This window comes from Hypanus sabinus, chromosome 9 (assembly GCF_030144855.1).
Source record: "Hypanus sabinus isolate sHypSab1 chromosome 9, sHypSab1.hap1, whole genome shotgun sequence".
Lineage (NCBI taxonomy): Eukaryota > Metazoa > Chordata > Chondrichthyes > Myliobatiformes > Dasyatidae > Hypanus > Hypanus sabinus.
In genome coordinates this window covers 24,099,958-24,119,517 of record NC_082714.1, presented here as the reverse complement: position 1 = coordinate 24,119,517, position 19,560 = coordinate 24,099,958, and the positions used below count along the sequence as shown (strand labels likewise).

At 43.9% G+C, this 19,560-nt stretch overlaps 1 protein-coding gene across 1 annotated transcript in view; it reads right to left on the bottom strand.

Annotated features, from left to right (window-relative positions):
- The window catches only part of dnah3 (dynein axonemal heavy chain 3), a 156,707-nt gene that overhangs the window by 33,443 nt on the left and 103,704 nt on the right, over positions 1–19,560 (bottom strand). Inside the window, exons 44-48 of the mRNA XM_059979325.1 lie at positions 18,540–18,696; positions 10,001–10,144; positions 6,126–6,792; positions 3,258–3,423; positions 2,314–2,530 (exon numbers count right to left, since the gene is read on the bottom strand). Of these exons, the coding sequence (XP_059835308.1) occupies positions 2,314–2,530; positions 3,258–3,423; positions 6,126–6,792; positions 10,001–10,144; positions 18,540–18,696 (1,351 nt within the window). The remainder of the gene's footprint in view (positions 1–2,313; positions 2,531–3,257; positions 3,424–6,125; positions 6,793–10,000; positions 10,145–18,539; positions 18,697–19,560) is intronic.

Genomic DNA, 19,560 nt, shown 5'->3' with positions numbered 1-19,560 from the left:
CCACTTTCGTTAAAGCCAAGGAAGCTTTGGCAGATGCCGTGATGCTGGTGCACCCCAGAATGGACGTTCCGACCGCCCTCAAGGTGGACACATCTGACACAGCAGTCGGTGGGGTGCTGCAGCAGCTCATTGAGGGGCACTGGCAACTTCTGGCGCTCTTCAGCAAGCACCTACGACCACTTGAACTCAAGTACAGTGCTTTCGACCGGGAGCTGTTGGCACTGTATCTGGCAATCCAGCATTTCAGGTACTTCTTGGAAGGCAGGCCGTTCGCCGCATTCACGGACCACAAACCGTTGACCTTCGCATTCACGAAGGTGTCCAATCCCTGGTCAGCTCACCAGCAGCGACATCTGTCCTACATCTCCAAGTACATGACGGACATCCAGTATGTCTCGGGGAAGGACGACGTTGTGGCGGATGCACTCTCCAGACCAGCTGTCCAGGCCCTGTCCCTGGGGGTGAACTATGCAGCACTGGCGGAGGTGCAGCAGGCAGACGACGAGATGCCCAGCTAGAGGACCGCAGTCTCGGGTTTGCAGCTGCAGGACTTTCTCGTAGGCCCAGGTGAGGACCCTCCTGTGCCACATGGCTACCGGCCAACCTCGCCCCATCATCCCGGCAGCCTGGAGGCGGCGGGTTTTCGACTCCATACACGGTTTGGCACACCCATCTATCAGGACAACCGTCCAGCTGGTCTCCAGCAAATTCGCGTGGCATGCACTTCGCAAGCAGGTCAGTGAATGGGCCAGAACGTGCACGCAGTGACAAACAGCCAAGATGCAGCAGCACACTAAAGCCCTGCCGCAGTAGTTCAAACCCACCCACCGGAGGTTCGACCACATTCATGTGGATGTCGTGGGCCCCCTACCAGTGTCCCGAGGAGCGCGGTACCTCCTAACTATGGTAGACCGGTTCACGAGGTGGCGAGAGGCGGTCCCGCTCACCGACACATCTGCCGATTCCTGCGCCCGAGCACTGATCGCAACCTGGGTAGCATGCTTCGGGGTACCAGCCCACATTACCTCCAACAGAAGCATCCAGTTCACCTCCAGCCTGTGGTCAGCAGTGGCCAGCCTGTTGGGAATGCAGCTACACCACACCACTGCCTACCACCCACAGTCAAACGGACTGGTGGAATGCTTCCACCGTCACTTGACGTCGGCTCTCATGGCCTGCCTGAGAGGACCTAACTGGGTGGACGAGCTTCCCTGGGTCCTGCTTGGAATTCGTACAGCGTCCAAAGAGGATCTGGACGCCTCGTTGGCCAAGTTGGTGTACGGCACACCCCTGGCCGTCCCGGGAGAGTTCATACCAGTCCCAAGGGAGCAAGAGGAAGAACCTGCAGCAGTCCTGGACAGGCTACGCGAAAGGCTCGGCAACCTGGCCTCCGTACCAACTTCACAGCACGGACTGACCCCGACCCATGTACCCAAAGACCTGCAAAACTGTAAGTTTGTGTTTGTACGAAGGGGCGGACACTGGGCGCCACTACAGCGTCCGTACAAGGGGCCGTTCAGGGTGATCAACAACAACGGGTCCATGTACATTCTGGACATTGGGGGGAAAGAGGAGGTTTTCACGGTGGACCGACTCAAACCAGCCCATGTGGACTTGGTGCATCCGGTTGAGGTTCAGGCACCGCGGCGCAGAGGCAGACCTCCCAAACAGAGGCTGAACCAGACTGTGGACATTGGGGGGTATATCACCGGTTCTGGGGGGGGGGGGGGGGGGTATGTGGCAGCGCGAACCTTTCTGCGCAGGCGAACCGGCTCACAAATAGCCAGCGCGCAGGGGAGACTTTGGTAATGCACCTCCGATGTCATTTCGGCCTGGAGAGGGCGGGCGCTAGGGATTTAAATACCAGCACAGCGAAGTTTGAATAAACTAGTCTCGAAACAACTTACCGACTGTGTGTTGTTATTTCAGCACTGTGTGTAGCACATCGCTACAATTCTATATTTTTTTTTGGTATTCTAGTTACAGAATGTCACCATGAAATAGTCCATAGATCCAAGGATAGTCAGGTACATGTTTTTAAATGTTCTTAATATTTCTGCAGAGTTCAGATCCTATATTTGCCTCTGCCCTTCATTGCAGATTTTTCCATATTTACCAGCATATCAGAGGAAATGATGACATGTACTCAAGGGATAAATAACATTTTCCCCACTATTTCCCAGTTCTTTTTAAGAGATCACTGTGCTACTCACTGGGTACCCATGACGGAACTGGCAATAAGTCACAGGCCATCTCAGACAGTGTGAGTTATGTTCATTGAGGGGAAGGCCCCCACAGCATCAGTAAACTCACCTGTGAAGATGCAAATTCTAGTTTCTCTAGACCAATGAGATAGCGATTTCTCATTAGGTCAATTTCATGCCTCTTCATGTTGAGAAGAACTTTAAAAGTCTGGATCAATTCCAGGTAGGACGTAGGTGTTACGTAGTTGTACCTCCGCAACACTGAGAAATATTTTGTTGACAGGTTTCTTGCACTCTCCTGGAAATACTTGCACATTGCAACAACTCTGCAAAAACAGAGAAATGTTCAAGAACTTGTTCACAAATGTATTTTTTTTCTGTTTCGCATTAAAAATTACACAAGTTATATTGACCAAATTAAAATGAAATTTGACCAAATTTCATGAAATAGTCAATTTAATCCACAATGTTTCTGAACCATGATTAACAAAAATAAAGTTGGTTTTATGAGGGGGAAATCAGTAGCATTTGGAGGGGGGATGGCACGGAGTGTAAGGGTTCAATTTTTGCCTCTGCCTGTAAGGAGTTTGTACGTTATCTCCATGACTGCTTGGGTTTCCTCCAGGTGCTCCGGTTTCCTCCCACAGTCCAAGGATATGTAATTCACATTGTAAATGATTGGGCTAGAAATGAATCAGGGAATACTGGGTGGCAGGGCCGGAGTGACTGGAAGGGTCTATTCTGCGCTGTAGGTCAATAAATTTAAAAAATACAAATCTGACCTTCAATTTGAAGTGCTGAAGGTAAGAAAAATAACATTTACAAGATATACACCGTCAGTTTTATTTAAAAGCTAGAAAAGTACAATTAACCACAAGAGGTAGAACTTAATAGCTCACCATGTAATAGGTGTTTACTGCTTAATTATAATTTGGTTGTAATTTGCATTGTTAGGTTCCACTGCAGGCTTGGGAGCTCCAAATCACAAAATCAGTTCTACACAACACAGAAACTTGTTACTGTATGGAAGGCAAACATCACTTGCAAGCTTACTCTTTCCTGACTTCATACTCCAATTCTACATCTTCTAAAAACTTGTGTGCCACCATTTCTAAAGCATCTCTTGGCCAAACTTGGAACCAGTCAATGGTGCAGCAATTTATGAGCGAAGGGAACATTCGCAAACGATTCCGAAAGGCATCTCCAATTGGGCTCATGACTGTGCAGAAACACAAAAATGACTGATGGATTAAATTATTTTCAATTAGACTTGCACACAATGTCAAACACATAATCTGGATGCTGAGAGGGTGTCAAAAAGGAAAACGATAAGTTTAAACATGTAGGAGCCCAATGCACACATAAATTTTTTTATTTAACAATCATTGTAAGGAATGAGGCTTGGGCAAAATAGATACCACAGCTACAATCTAATAGTACATTTCAATATTGTTATACTTCCTGGTAATAAAACCCAAATGAGGGAAGATATTGAATTACACCTATTTCTAATACTACTTCTTTTACATGCTTTAGGCAGGGATTTAACTAAACCCCATACAGTAAACACAATCAGGTACATAGTCCACAATTTTCCTAAACACTATATTCGTTCCCCACATGTTGTGCTTTTATACAGAGATCAACAGATATGATTGTGTCTGTATTTAGACCAATGGTGCCTCAAAAAGTCTGTGTTCATTTTGAAAGACTCTCGTCATCTGTACATGCTCAATTCACCTAACTACCATTGGGGAGGAGGTACAAGAGCCTGAAGACTCAACATTTTAAGGACAGCTTCTTCTCCTCTGCCACCAGATTTCCAAATGGTCTGTGAACACTACCTTAACTATTCCTCTTTTGCACTGTTTGTTTTTGTAATTTTCATGCGTTATGCTGCACTACCTCCAGAAAACAACAGATTTCATGACACATATCCGTGATAATAAGCCTGATTTTGATTCATCAAACTGTAAGCAGTCTGCACCATAGTACCACTCACTTGTGCATACTTACCCACAAATAGCATAGGCCGTTAATATCGAAGCAAGCCTTCCAGACAGGTAAGGATTGGGTGCAAATCTAAGGGGACAAGCGTGACCTGGCTTGTGACGAGAAGAGACTGGTTTGTATACTCTCCACAGTATGGACCCCTCATTGCTATCACTGGGCTTTTAGACCTCACACCACTAGAATGGCACCCCTCCACCCCTTCAACAATTGTTTGTAATCTTGATTCCACTCTCTCTTACCTCATCCCAAATGCCTTGACCTGATCATTGAGGCCTATGTTCCCTAAACTTCCTTAAGGTTGTTATAGCCAGCGATGGTAATGGGGACAAGCTCTCACTACCAGTTGGATGCTCCCAATGGCGTGCGACTTAAATAACTTCCGACAACCAAGTTCAGTTCCTGGCCTTCACGTGTGGCTCAGCAGAACCGTTTCCACTGACTGGAGAAGGGGCAAAGAGGGGTTACTGGCACCTTAAAACCAGTCGCTTCAGGCAGATGGGGCTCATCAGCCGTGGTTGGCGCCTCATTTAGGAGAAGGAAAACTCTGATCTTAAACCTCCAGTGCCTTGTGGTTGTACCCAATCATGGGGAGAGATGGGGGAATAAACCCCCATGGGAAAAATCCAGAGCTGCAATCCTAATTTGAGTTCAATGCTGACTGACAACTCCTGCGTCGCTGCTGGTACCAAACTGTATTGGTCTCTGCCGTTCCACTGGGTTCATCAGATGCATGGAGAGGGGGAGCTTGCTACACGGGCAACAGCGTGTTCTCCATATCATACTGCCCGGGCTTGTGTATCTAGACAGCTAGGATGCAATATCCATGGTCAACTCTGAGCAATGGAGGCCTCAACAACTCAATAACCCCTATATTTCCTCTTCCATTCTGGCATTCTCTACCATCGCTCCTTCAGACTCAAACACAAAGCCCCCAAACTGACCTTCAAGAGAAGCTCCTCATCTAACCCGGCAGTAGAAGAGGAAAGCCATCTTGGAGTTTTCTATGCAAAGCCTGGGGCTTCATGTGTAATGGGACCTTGCTGCGAGGCAGCATGAACAAATCTAACACTGCCGTCCCTCCTCTCCCTCACCCATATAATGTGCCTTTTGATGTGCTCAACCATTAATTGCCAATCCTATATGATCAAAGGGATGAGAGAAGTGGTTTATATCACACTTGCAACAGAACATGGTTAAGCATCCCCAAAGCAGCATGTGACAAATTATATTTGTTTGCACTGAATTAGATTCAGGTCCCAAATGGATGTGAAATGCTGCTATAACTGCAGCATTTTAAATTCCCAACCAAACAGAATCACTGATGTATGTTACCTGACGTATTGTGATTCAATTGATATTAAATCCTGGCCAAACCTATGGAAGGATTTTCTGCAGAGTGGTGCGGACAGCCCAGCGCATCTGTGCATGTGAACTTCCCACTATTCAGGACAGTTACAGAGACAGGTGTGTAAAAAGGGTCCGAAGGATCATTGGGGACCTGAGTCGTCCCAACCACAAAATGTTCCAGCTGCTACCGTCTGGGAAATGGTACCGCTGCAGAAAAACGAGGACCAACAGGCTCTGGGACAGCTTCTTCCACCAGGCCATCAGACTGATGAACTCACACTGATACAATTGTATTTCTATGTTATTTTGGCCGTCCTGTTGTACATACTATTTATTACAAATTATAAATTGCACATCGTGTATTTAGACGGACACATAATATAAAGATTTTTACTCCTCATGTATATGAAGGACGTAAGTAATAAAGTCAATTCAATTCAATTCAAATACATACTTGCATTTATATATTGCACTTTTCCTGATTTCAGGATGTCCTAAAGCACCTTACAATATTATTTGAAACCTAGTCATTAGTGTTATTCAGGAGTATAGAAATCTTACCTAATACAATATGTAGGTTAGCCTTGACTTTCTCAATGAAGAAATTGTACAGTGATAGTGGAGTGGCTTCAATTCTCTTCCCATCTGCCCTGGCCACTGACTGCATCTTTTCCAACAATTCAGCTTTTTCATCTGCTGGGAAGATATTGGGTATATCCCCCGTGTTCAACAACATGTTGATGTCTTCCACAAATGACTCATCCTTAATTTGGCTGTCACTAAACATGAAAACGGTCTGCGTACTTTCAGCACCAGTTTTGATCATTATACGCTTGATATCGTCTCTCCACTCATTTTTGCCATAGTTCTTTGTGATTTCAATTTGAAATAAGTTAAAGTCATTCATGAAGGTGGACAGTTTTGTAGCACTTTGCCTGCCACTCCCACCGACACCGGCCAGAAGCAAGTGCCCATTGTCCTGCTTCAGAACTCTGCATATTCTTGAGATGTGCTCGATAGCAAACTTGAACATAACCAAGGCCATTGGAGTCCTACTGATATTGTTGTACTCTGCCAGATAGTATTCCATGATTGATGTAAGTTGTTTTAAGTCTGTAATCTCATCATAAGCCTTCACATTAGCATCTGGCTTTAGATAATCGCCAAAGAATAGACTTCGGATATTGTCATCAGTAACTTTTCCTGATCGAGTTAAATGGCTCAAAACCTGTAGGACATGGACAGAAACTGATATTATACATATTATTAATGTTTTAATTTAAAGGAAAACATTAAAAATGAACCAAAAATCATTGGGTATTTCAATTAATACTTTATCCTCAAAAATAAAAGGCACTGTTCAAGAAAGTGCTTCAGACAGTACAATTTTTCCTAGAGCAAGATCTGTCAAATTGGCCAGAATTTCAATCATACATTATAATAGCTGTGCCTCACTATTGAACTGTAGAGCTGAATTACTGGAATATGCAGATTAAATAATTGGTGATCTTAAACCTCATCCAGCGCTGATTTGACATCAGGCCTGCCAAGATGCAACACGTGAATCACCAAATGCCAAGTGTGAGTCATGCATAGCAAAGCTTGAACAGAAGGGACCACTCCTTTCCTGCTGCCCACACACTCCGTTTACAGTTCATGTTACCATAGAAGGAAAAAAGATGCATTTTCTCCATCCTGGTCTGTTGCAGTCGGTGCAATGTGGCCTTCTCTGCACTGGAGAGACAACGTGTATCCTGTGAACATGTTTGCATTGGTTGTATGTTATTTCAGCTCCTCTTCCTGTTCCCACAGCGGCCTATCTGTCCTCAGCCTTTTCTACAGCCAAAGTGAAACTAAAGACAACATGTATCCCATTTGTGAAGCCTTCAACCCAAAACTATGAAACACTGAACTTCCCAATTTGAAGTAGCCCATTCCCCCCTCCCCATGTTCCTTTCCCACTCGCATCAGTCCATCCAGGATCTCTCCTCTTTTATTCACCTTTCCCATCCTTACCTCTCATTACCTATCACCTTTCCCCACCCGGTTCCACCTGCTCATCATCCACCTTGTTTCCTGCTCCCTTGGTTCACCTTTCCTATCTCCCCCACCTCAAGTCAAGTCAAGTCAACTTTTATTGTCACTTCAACCGTAACTGCTGGTACAGTGCATAGTAAAAATGAGACAACGTTTTTTCAGGACCATGGTTTACATGACACAGTACAAAAAACTAGACTGAACTACTTAATAAAAAAAAACACAGAGAAAGCTATACCAGACTACAGACCTACACTGGACTGTATAAAGTGCACAAAAACAGTGCAGGCATTACAATAAATAATAAACAGGACAGTAGGGCAAGGTGTCAGTCCAGGCTTCGGGTATTGAGGAGTCTGATAGCTTGGGGGAGGAAACTGTTATATAGTCTGGTGGTGAGAGGCCGAATGCTTTGGAGCCTTTTCCCAGACGGCAGGAAGGAGAAGAGTTTGTATGAGGGGTGCATGGGGTCCTTCATAATGCTGTTTCCTTTGCGGATGCAGCGTGTAGCGTAAATGTCCGTGATGGCGGGACATCTGGTTCCATCTGCCCATCAACCCCCTCACATTTAGTTCCACCTATCACCTACCAGCCGCTGTATTTACCCTTCCACCTCCACAACTCCACCCCTCCCCTCACCTGCACCATCAGCCTAATCGTCTTTCCTCAAGCTTCAGGCCAGCAGGTGTGGACGGACAGACTGGGGCAGCGCAGCAGCTTTACTGCACCATTGATCACCCATCCGGATTCAGTTCCTGTTTGCGAGGAGCCGGTATGTTCTCCCATATTCCAAAGACATACAGTTTAAGATTAGGATTAGTAATTTCTGGGTACGCTATATTGGTGAATGGCAACACTCGCAGGCTGTCCCTAGTGTTACTGATTTGATGCAAATGACACATTTCACTGTATGCTTTGATGTACATGTGACAAATAAAACTAATCTTTTCTCCTTTTCAGTATTTGTCTCAACATGCTCCCACCTCACCATGTCACCTACTAGCCTCCGTCTCCCCCTCCCCCTCACTTCTCTGTACTGGCCATCTTTCTACATTCTCAGTCCTGATGCAGCGCCTTGTCCAAAACCTCAACAATTCTTCTGCCACCACAGATCTGCTTAAACTAATGCATTCTTCCAGAACTCTATTTTAAGCTTAGAGTGCCACATTACGAAAAAAAAATTCACCCTACAAATGATCTTTCTTGGATCAGCTCGTATCTGCAGAACTTGTTGGATGATAGCTAGTGGGCTTTTGTTGATAGAATTCTGCAAAGTGCTCCTGGAAGACCGCTAAAGCTTAGCCTCTCAATAACAAAAATATTAGGAACTTAATTCGTGAAGATCTGTGAAGTTTAGAAATACAGGAAAGCTCAGTAAAAGCCATGAATCAAATAAGCTGTCCCACATGGGACAATTTGGGCAGCACAGACTCATGATGATGTAGAATTAAAATACAATTATTACAAAATTATATTTCACTGAATAAATTGTAATTTAGAAAGTGGGGAAAAAAAGGAAAATACGAGAAATGGAAGCCGATGCAGGAACTTCACTGCTCACATGTGCACTGGTTTCATCCACAACAATTATTGCACACTTGTTGCTCTTGAAAAACCAGTAAGATACTACTTACTTGAACTGTGGCCGCCATTTTGGTGAAGGTACTGTTGGAATGAGATTCCAGGATTTAGATTCAATGATATATTTTGAAATCAGGACAACATGCAACTCAGAAGGGAACCAGCAAATGGTGGCACCAAGTGCCTGCTGACCCTGGCTTTTCTTGAAGGTAGAAGTCACTGGTTTGAGAGGTGCTTTTGGAAAAACCTGAATGAGCGGTAAGTAACTCGTGTGCATTTGTAGATAGCACAGACTGCAGTCACTGCAGCTGATGCCGGAGGGAATCAATGTTTTGTGTAGTGAATGAGTTGCCAATCAGATGATGAGCTCTTTTAACCTGGATGGTGTAGAGTTATCGTGGGCTTTTCAGACCAACACAGAATATTCCATCACATTCCTGATTTGCCCCTCTCAGATGGTGGAAAAGCAGAGGGTCCTTTGTCTCCTGCTCTTGTAAGCCATGGTATATGAGTGACCAGTCCTGTTGGGTTTCTTGTCATTGGTGACCTCCCTCCACCACCCCTGGAATGTTGGTAGCATAGATTAAACAATAGTAATTTCCAAGTGTAATTTTCAATAAAATGTAATGTTACTGAATGTCAAGGATAGGTATTTAGCCTAGATACACTCTCATGTTGGAGATGGTTAATGCTTGCTTTTTGTAAACAGGCATAGCTGACCATTTTTCCCACATACCAGCGTGATGACTCAAGGTCAGTCCGTTTCTTTGGCACTAGCGCAAACTTAAAAACAACAGACAAGATATATTTAACAATACCTTATCGACAGATTGTTTAAAGAAGTTTGACGTAGTTTCTTTAATAATCTGGAAAAATGTCTGCCTGTCTTCTTCAGCAATCAATCTATCATAAAAGACTCTATAGACTTCATGAATCCAGAGCCGGATCAGTTTGTCCCCCTCCTGTAAAAGGAAATCATTCTCAGTAAGTAATTAGAGTATCTCGGGCAGTCCTCTGCAAATGAAATGGGTGACGGCATGAGTTGTAGTATTAAATTACAACAGTACAGAACTCAGGTTCTTCCTGTCAAATGCACTCGTGATTTGTGAAGCTCCAATCATTGCATGATACACCGTACATCAGCTAAATGCCTAATATTTTTGAAAGGAAGAGATTAACATTGCCTCAAAATAGATCATCTCTTCTGACGAAGGTGGAAAGTTTCATGACATTGTGTCTATTCATACTCGTGTAGGTAGCAAAGCAATTGGAAGTGATGTACTTCTTTAAATAAACTCTTTATTGAGTTTGCCTACAAAGCAAATGCTGTCTGAGACTAATTTAAATAAAGGCTTCATTTACAATGTAACCACAATGATGGCTTTTGGGAGACCTTATCAAAAGACCATATTCACTTTGGGGACTGGGGTATTTCAATATTTATCCCTAAATTCATTGTTATCCTATCAACATACTGATCCATGAAAACTGTGGCATTTAAAAGGAGCAACAACATTTAACCAGTATTAACTCAACCTATTAATTATTCCTCCTTAGTTCAATCATGATTATAAAAGCATTTCTAGAGGATGGTAATTCAAATTGAGCTGATTGTGGGATTCAGTTATGATACATTCTCCAAATGTAATAAATGGTTTAGAAATGGAAACAGCGTTCAGCAGGTCAAACAACATCGACACACAGGAAAACCGAACAGATATTTATGTCAAGGATTCTTCATTAGAATGGGAAAAATGAAAAAGCAGGTGGTGTTTTAAGTTATAGAGGGGAGGAGGGTGAAGAGAACTGAGGGAATGTCTGTGATAGTGTGCAGACCAAAGTTGTCAGAGTATTAAACAGAGAAAACAGAAAAGGGAAAAGCAACAAAATGAAACAGGAAGAACCAGTCACATCTTTGGAAAGAGAGAAAAGATTCCGTCAGCTAAAACTGTTCAATCGACAGTAAACAAGAAATTCTGTAGGTGCTGGTAATCTTGAGCAACACACACAAAAAGTTGTAGGAACCCAGAAAGTATGTTCTGGGAACTGCAATGTATCCAGATGGAAGATGAAATGCTATTTCTCAGAGACCAAAAGTAGGAGCTGGATAAATAATTAAAATGAAAGGCAACTGGAAGCTTAGACCCTCCACCTTTCCACCGTCAGAGAGACACTGATCGGGAATATTGCTTGGACAACCCACAAGAACTCAGCACCATCCAGAAACAGCTCTGAACGATGGCATTCAGCAAAGGGATTTGTATTTGATTGATTTCTCCAGTGTAAAGGAGGCCACAACGTCAGCACCAAATGCAATAAACTAAATCGGAAGAAGTGCAAGTGATCAGCTGCATGGATCCACAGTAACTTGGCCAGCTGGATTCGGAATTTGCTTGCCCGTAGAAGACAGAGGTTGATGGGTCTTGCTCTGGCCTTTAACTAGTGGTGCTCAGCAGGGGTCCTCCTGAGCTGATACTGGAAAAACAATTTTAGTGGAAAATCCAAGTGGAAATGCAGTGTGCACCCGATATAGTAGCTGAGGTGGCAAAATTAGCTTTTCTCCTGTTCTGTCAAGCAGCTGAACCTTCCTACCATAACAAAAGCCTGTATCTTTGCAGCCACTGCACCGAGTCTTGTTATGCATTAGGACTAACACATGACAGTGGGCAATTACGGAAACCACGTGAGTTTCTCACCTTTTCGGAACTCTGATAAAACATGGTAAACTAACTTTGCTATTTGACACCTTAAGTGATCACTATGCATTTTAAATCTTGGGTAATCTGAACATCTAATTTCCACCTAAATGCAGTAGTATCTCATGACACTAATACCCCTAATTAACTCCTCCTTAGTTAAGAACCTGCAACGCATACTAACCGATCGAGTTGTTGGGCATGCTCTAGAGAGGGCCTATACATTCAAAAGGTGGCTTGCCAATACATTTATATCCCTGGATTGTAGTGAGTTTGGTTCTGTGTTTTACTTTGATAACAAAATTAGAACTGTAAAGGGAGTAAGTGTCTGCACTGCCCATAGGAACGACTCTTGTCAATGCAACTGTTTCAACCTACTTACAACGACTGCATAACCCCCTGCTTTGAAGCTGCTTCATGGGGTAGGGGTGAAGTATGTTACTGTCATCGAGAGTGGAGAGCAGCCAGTGAGTGAGTGGGCCAGGGAAGGAGTGGAGCTTTGAGGCTTTGGCTCAAGAGGTTTTGGCAGTTGGACTGTGCAATCAAGTCAATCAAGATTTGAATAGCTCAGTCTCAGCAGAAAGCAGCTGATTGGGCAATTGAAAATTGAAAAGCTCAAACAAATAAAAAGAGGGGTAGCTCAAGCAGAGCGGCCAGTGAGTGAGTGGGCCAGTGAAGGGATGGAGCTTTGAGGCTTTGGCTCAAGAGGTTTTGGCAAGAAGAGGCAGGGGACAAGCTTGCTCCCTGTGAGATAAGGCCGGGTAAATTTATTTAATCAATTTAATTAACTTACAAGTTGGTAATGGAAGCAGTAGATAGGGCAGTCCAGTGTTCCGACTGTAGAGTGTGGGAAGTCAGGGCGAGCACAATTGTCCCTGATGACTACACCTGTAAGAGGTGCATCCAGCCGCAGCTCCTGTCAAACCCAGTTAGGGGGCTGGAGTCGGAGCTGGATGAACTTTGGATCATTCAGGAGGCAAAGGCAGTAATAAATCGGAGTTTCAAGGAGATAGTCACCCCTAAAAGTCAGGAGATAGGTAACTGGGTGACTGTCAGGAGAGGGAAGGGGAACAGACAGAAAGAGCAGAGCACCTCTGTGGCCGTTCCTACCAATAATAAGTATACCGTTTTGGATACTGTTGGTGGGGATGACCTATCAGGGACAAGTTGTAGTGGTCGCGTCTCTGGCACTGAGACTGGACCCTCAGCTCAGAGAGGAAGGAGGGAAAAGAGGAAAGCAGTAGTGATAGGGGATTCGATAGTTAGGGGGACAGATAAGAGGTTCTGTGAGAAAGATTGAGAATTCCGGATAGTCTGTTGCCTCCCTGGTGCTAGGGTCCACGATATCTCGGATTGAATCCTCGGTATTCTCAGGAGAGAGGGTGAGCAGCCAGATGTCGTGGTCCACGTGGGGATCAATGACGTGGATAGGAGTAGGGATGAAGTCCTGAGGAAGGAATATAGGGAGTTAGGAAAGAAGATAAAATGCAGGACCTCAAGGGTGGTATTCTTGGGATTGCTGCCTGTGCCATGAGACAGAGAGGGTAGGAACAGGAAGTTATGGCAGATGAATGCGTGGCTGAAGAGTTGGTGCAGGGGGCAGTGGTTCAGATTTCTGGATCATTGGGATTTCTTCTGGGGAAGGTCTGACCTTTACAAAAAGGACAGGCTGCATCTGAACTGGAAAGGGACCAATATCCTAGCGGGCAGGTTTGCCAGACCTGTTGGGGAGGGTTTAAACTAGTTTGGCAGGGGGGGTGGGAATCAGAATGTGAGTGCAGAGATTAGGGTAGAAGGACAAGGGCATGATGCTATGTGTTCTGAGTTGGTGAGAAAGGACAGGCAGGGGACAAAACATAAATGTAGCCAGTTAGAGGGGTTGAGATGTGTATACTTCAATGTTAGGAGTATTAAGAATAAAGGGGATAAACTTAGAGCATGGATCAATACGTGGAACTATGATGTTGCGGCCATTAATGAAACTTGGTTGGAGGAAGGGCAGGATTGGCTGATACAGGTACCGAGGCTTAGGTGTTTTAAAAGGAATAGGATGGGAGATAGAAAAGGCGGGGCAGTAGCATTACTGGTCAGGGATAGTATCACGGCTATAGAAAGGGAGGACGCTGCAGAGGGAGTGTCCACTGAGTCGGTCTGGGTGGAAGTCAGAAATAGGAAGGGATCAATCACTGTGCTGGGAGTAGCCTATAGGCCCCCAAATAGCTCTCGAGACACCGAGGAGCAGATAAGCAGGCAGATTTTAGAATGGTGCAGGAAATACAGGGTAGTAGTTATGGGTGATTTCAACTTCCCTCATATTGACTGGCACCTCCTGAGTGCAAGGGGGATAGATGGGGCTGAATTTGTCAGTTGTGTTCAAGAAGGTTTCCTGACACAGTATGTGGACCGGCCGATGAAAGGAGAGGCCATACTGGATCTAGTTCTGGGTAATGAACCCGGTCAGGTGACAGACCTCTTAGTGGGGGAGCATTTTGGTGAGAGTGACCACAACCCCCTTAGCTTCAGCATAGCTATGGAAAAGGATAAAATCAGACAAAATGGGTAAGTGCTTAACTGGGGAAGGGCTAACTATGAAGGGATGAGGCATGAACTAGCAAGAGTAAATTGGAAACAGATGTTCAAGGGTGAAAGCACAGAAGTGATGTGGAGGAAGTTTAGGGACCACTTGTGTTGATTTCAGGACAGGTTTGTCCCACTGAGACAAGGAAAAAATGGTAGGAAAAGGGAACCGTGGCTGACAAAACACATAAGGCAACTCGCCACGAGGAAGAAGGAAGCATATGTTAGATATAAGAAGCGGGAAACAGGAGGGGCTCATGAGAAATATAGGGTAGCCAGGAAGGAGCTTAAGAAAGGACTTAGGAGAGCTTGAAGGGGGCATGAGAAAGCCTTGGCATGTAGTATTAAGGAGAACCCCAATGGGGTTTTATGCGTACATGAAGAACAGAAGGATGAAATGACAAGAATGAAGGTGGGGCTGCTAAAGGATAAAGAAGGCAACATGTGCCTGGAGGTGGAGGAGGTTTGGGAGGTCCTAAGTGAATACTTTGCTTCAGTATTCACAAGTGAAAAGGACCTTGATCAGGGTGAGGTCAAAGTAGAACAGGCCTGTGTGCTGGAAAATGTGGAGATTAAGGAAGAAGTGTTGGATCTTCTTAAAAATATCAAGATTGATAAATCCCCAGGGTCAGACGTGATTTAGCCCAGGTTGCTGTGGGAAGTGAGAGGAGATCGCTGAAGCAGTAGCTATGATCTTTGAATCCACTTTGGCTGCAGGGGAGGTGCTGGAGGATTAGAGAATGGCAATTGTAATTCCCTTGTTTAAGAAAGTTAATAGGGAGAATCCTGGGAACTATAGACCGGTGAGTCTTACATCAGTGGTGTGCAAACTACTGGAAAGGATTCTTAAGGATCGGATCTATGAACATTTGGAGAAGTACAATCTACTCAAGGATAGTCAACATGGCTTTGTGAAGGGAAAGTTGTGCCTCATGAGCCTAATTGAGTTTTTTGAAGAGGTAACAAAAGAAATTGAGGAGGGTAGAGTGGTACATGTGATCTACATGGATTTTAGCAAGGCATTTGACAAGGTCCCCCATGAGAGACTCATCCAGAAAGTCATGAGACATGGTATCAGTGGAACCTTGGCTGTTTGGATAAAAAATTGGCTTACAGGAAGATAGCAGAGGATAATAGTGGAAGGAAAGTGTTCTGCCTGGAGGTCAGTGACTAGTGGAGTGCCGCAAGGATCTGTCCTGGGACCCCTGATCTGTGTGATTTTTATAAATGACCTGGATGAAGAGGCAGAAGGATGGGTGAGTAAGTTTGCGGATGATACGAAGATTGGAGTTGTGGATGGAGCTGTAGGTTGTCAGAGGTTACAAGAGGATATAGACAGGATGCAGATTTGGGTAGAAAAGTGGCAGCTGGAGTTCAATCCGGATAAGTGTGAGGTGATGTATTTTGGAAGGACAAACCAGAAGGCTGAGTACAGGGTTAATGGTCGGTTACTTAAGAGTGTGGATGAACAGAGGGACCTTGGGGTTCAAATCCATACATCCCTCAAGGTAGCTGCACAGGTTGACAGGATAGTGAAGAAGGCCTATGGGTTGCTAGGCTTCATTAACAGGGGGATTACGTTCAAGAGTAGGGAGGTCACGTTGCAACTCTACAAATCTCTGGTGAGACCATACTTAAGAGTACTGTGTTCATTTCTGTGGAAGCTATGGAGAGGGTGCAGAGATTTACCAGGATGTTGCCTGGATTGGAAAACAAGTCTTATGAGGCAAGGTTAGCAGAGCTGGGACTTTTCTCTTTGAAACGTAGGAGGATGAGAGGGGACTTGATAGAGGTCTACAAGATTATGAGAGGCATAGATAGGGTGGATAGTCAGTACCTGTATCCCAGGGCACCAATAGCAAACACCAGAGGGCACATGTACAAAATTAAGGGAGGAAAGTTTAGGGGAGACATCAGGGGTAAGTTTTTTTACACAGAGGGTTGTGAGTGCCTGGAATGACTTGCCAGGGATGGTGGTGGAGGCTAAAACATTAGGGGTTTTTAAGAGCCTCCTGGACAGGCACATGGATGAAAGAAAAATACGGGGTAGTGTGGGTTTAGTACTTTTTTTTAAGGAATATATTGGTGACATAATCTGTTTTTTTTTTAATCAATTATGCTATTGTTTGCACTGTTGTAACTATGTGGTTTTGTGCAGGTCTTGTAGCTTTAGTTTTTGGTCTTGTTTTGTCTGGTGGTTTTGGAGCTCCTTTCTGGGGAATGCGCTAAGACGGTAGTGCGATATTAATACGCAGCAGCCTCTCCGGACTCTGGACTGGGGATTGCCAAACGTTATGTGGATTTTCTAGTGTAGTCTGTTTTGTCATATGCTTTTGTGATATCATTCTGGAAGAACGTTGTCTCATTTTTTAACTGCATTGCAGTTGTGGTTTCTAAATGACAATAAACTGAATCTGAACTGATCTGACACAACATTGAGGGCTGAAGGGCCTATACTGTGCTGTAGTATTCTAGTGTTCTAGTGTATTCCAGGGTAACAGCCCATGCAATGTCTATACTACTGATGACCCACTGAATCCTATTCATGATTCTGACTGGGTATGTGGCCACTGGTTGCCTGGGGTACCGCTTCTATAATGGGATCTCCAAAGCCATGGAGAGGTTGTTGTTATCTGGCCTATGTTGTACCATAGATGTACCACCAGCCCACTCTCTCCCTGCATCCCACTGTGTGGGGCTGCTATCGAAGGACTATGTAGACTGAGTGTTTCTGGACTGTAGCGAACCGGCTAGACTGGGTAGTGAAAGCACTAACATGGCCTCAGCATTGCTGGAGAAGCTGGTCGATAATTCAACCTTAGCACCACACATCACAAGCCAGTCCATCAATGATATTACCACAGAAATGCTGGCAATCTGCAATGTGGCCCTTCAGAATCAACAAGCACTAGACTTTCTATTTGTCTGACAGAGGTGGTACTTGTGCCATTATTAACCAGGAGTGTTACACGTCCATCCCTGGTATCAACAGCCAACTGTCGCTGATGAAAGTGTCACGGAGTTTCAGAGACTCTGCACTATTGAAATTCAGTAAGATTTATGTTGGCCTCTACAGGACAAAGAGGAGGGAGTATGGGAATTGCATCAAGGCAAGGATTAAAGGCAATGTCCAGGCAGGACTACTATCCTGGGGCTGATGTAGTTGAGTGAGACTTCCGGAGTGAGAAGGTGGGAGATATCTCTGCTTACTACAAACGAGATTCGAAGGGATGACTGTGACATTATGTGCTCAAGCCAGACAAATGAGGCATCCATAGTGAGACTTTTTTTTAGAGAGGTCTTCCTAAAACATAGTGTCCCTTTACACAATAGGGGGTGCAGGAGACAAATGAGACAGGAATAAATGAATGATGAGAAACTCTCCAAACAACAAAGGGACAATGCCTTTACTAACTTCAAAATATCATCAGTTTTCAGCTTAGTTTCGATTGACTTTTAACACCTCTATTGTGAATGGCAACTAGTCAGGCAAGTAAGGAGTTTAAACATATACAATTTACCCAATGGTCAATATCCGTAAGCGATAAGCAAATTCTGTATAAAAATAGCAGTTTTCTGTCCTGGCTTCAGAACAACGTGGATGACTGGGGCCATGCTGTTCTCCTTGGGCACAAGTAAAATAAAAAGATTGTTTGAGTTGTAAGAGTGACATGCTCTGGGCCCAGTTATTTTATTGTCGGTGAGGACATGTACACCTTCAGACTCTGTGAGTGCAATCTTGTGTCAGAATTATCTAAAGACTTGATTTCTGGCAAGAATTAGTATAAAGTGTAACTTTAGTATTTAGAGTATTCACTAGTTCAATAATTTTGCAATGATGAAAGAATTGCAACTTTTTCTTTATCATCAACTTCCAAATCTTCCAAACTGTTATCAAATGGTTACTTCCCCAAAAGCATCATGGGGAAAAAAGTTTGCAAAAATAAAGCATGCAAGATAATCCTCTCCATATGTAATTATAAAGATGGATTAAGTTTATTTCAAAAAGAACTTTCCTCACGTCCATTTCAAGAGGCATAACACGCTTACTATTTTAGTTCTAGAATAAACTTTTGTCACCCACCTTCAGATGTGTGCTTGGGCATAACAGCACTCCTCGAATCACCCGGGAGTAGTCTCGCAAATTGAACACATAATGGGATTTGGAAGGAGTTGGAAGAAAACTGCTTATTGCAGCCTTGTAAACTGCCATGGTGGCTTGCACCATGATCCTACCCAATCTATAATATAAAGGAACTTAAGTTTAATATTAAATTCATATTCCCAGCCAAAAAATATAAATCACAAATTAACTTCCCAGACAAACAAGGTTAACAACATGCATTTATATGGAACCTTTAACAACAATAAGTCTCAAAAACCATCATAATGTTAAGGTTAGGGTGACCATCCACACCATCTTATCGCAGCTATCGTCAGGCGGGGGTAAAAGAAGCATGAAGTCACACACCACCAAGTTCAAGAACAGCCATTTCCTTTCAACCATTTCATTTTGAACCACCAGCAAAACCCCTAACTACTACAGTTAGCAACACTACGACACCTTTGTCACATTGCACTGAAATAGATTTGTTTTTGTTTGCTCCAATTGCATTCTCTCTTGTAAAAGAATGCATAATTTGTGATTTTCTTGTAAAAGCTGCTTATGTGATGATGTTATGCACCTGTGATGCTACAGCAAGCAAGTTTTCCATTGCACCTGTGTGTGCAAGTACTTGTGCATATGACAATAAATTTTGAACTAAAATTGAGTCAGAAATTAATCTGAAAACTATCACTGAAGGAGATGATAATGATCTCCCAATAGCTTAAATGCACTAAATTATCAAAATTAATTCGACAGGAAGTCATTAATATTGAGCCAGATGACCAGACGGTGGATCTAAGGAGAAGACTCTAAAGACAGGGTTTGCAACTACTTTTTACGCCATGGACCAATACATTAAGAAAGGGGTTTGTGGACCCCAGGTTGGGACCCCTGCTTTAAAGAGTATCTTAAAGTAAGAAAGTGAGACTGCTGAGAAAAGCTGTTTGAGAAGAGAGTTCCAGACTTTAGTATGCAATAATAAGTTTCCAATTGTGGA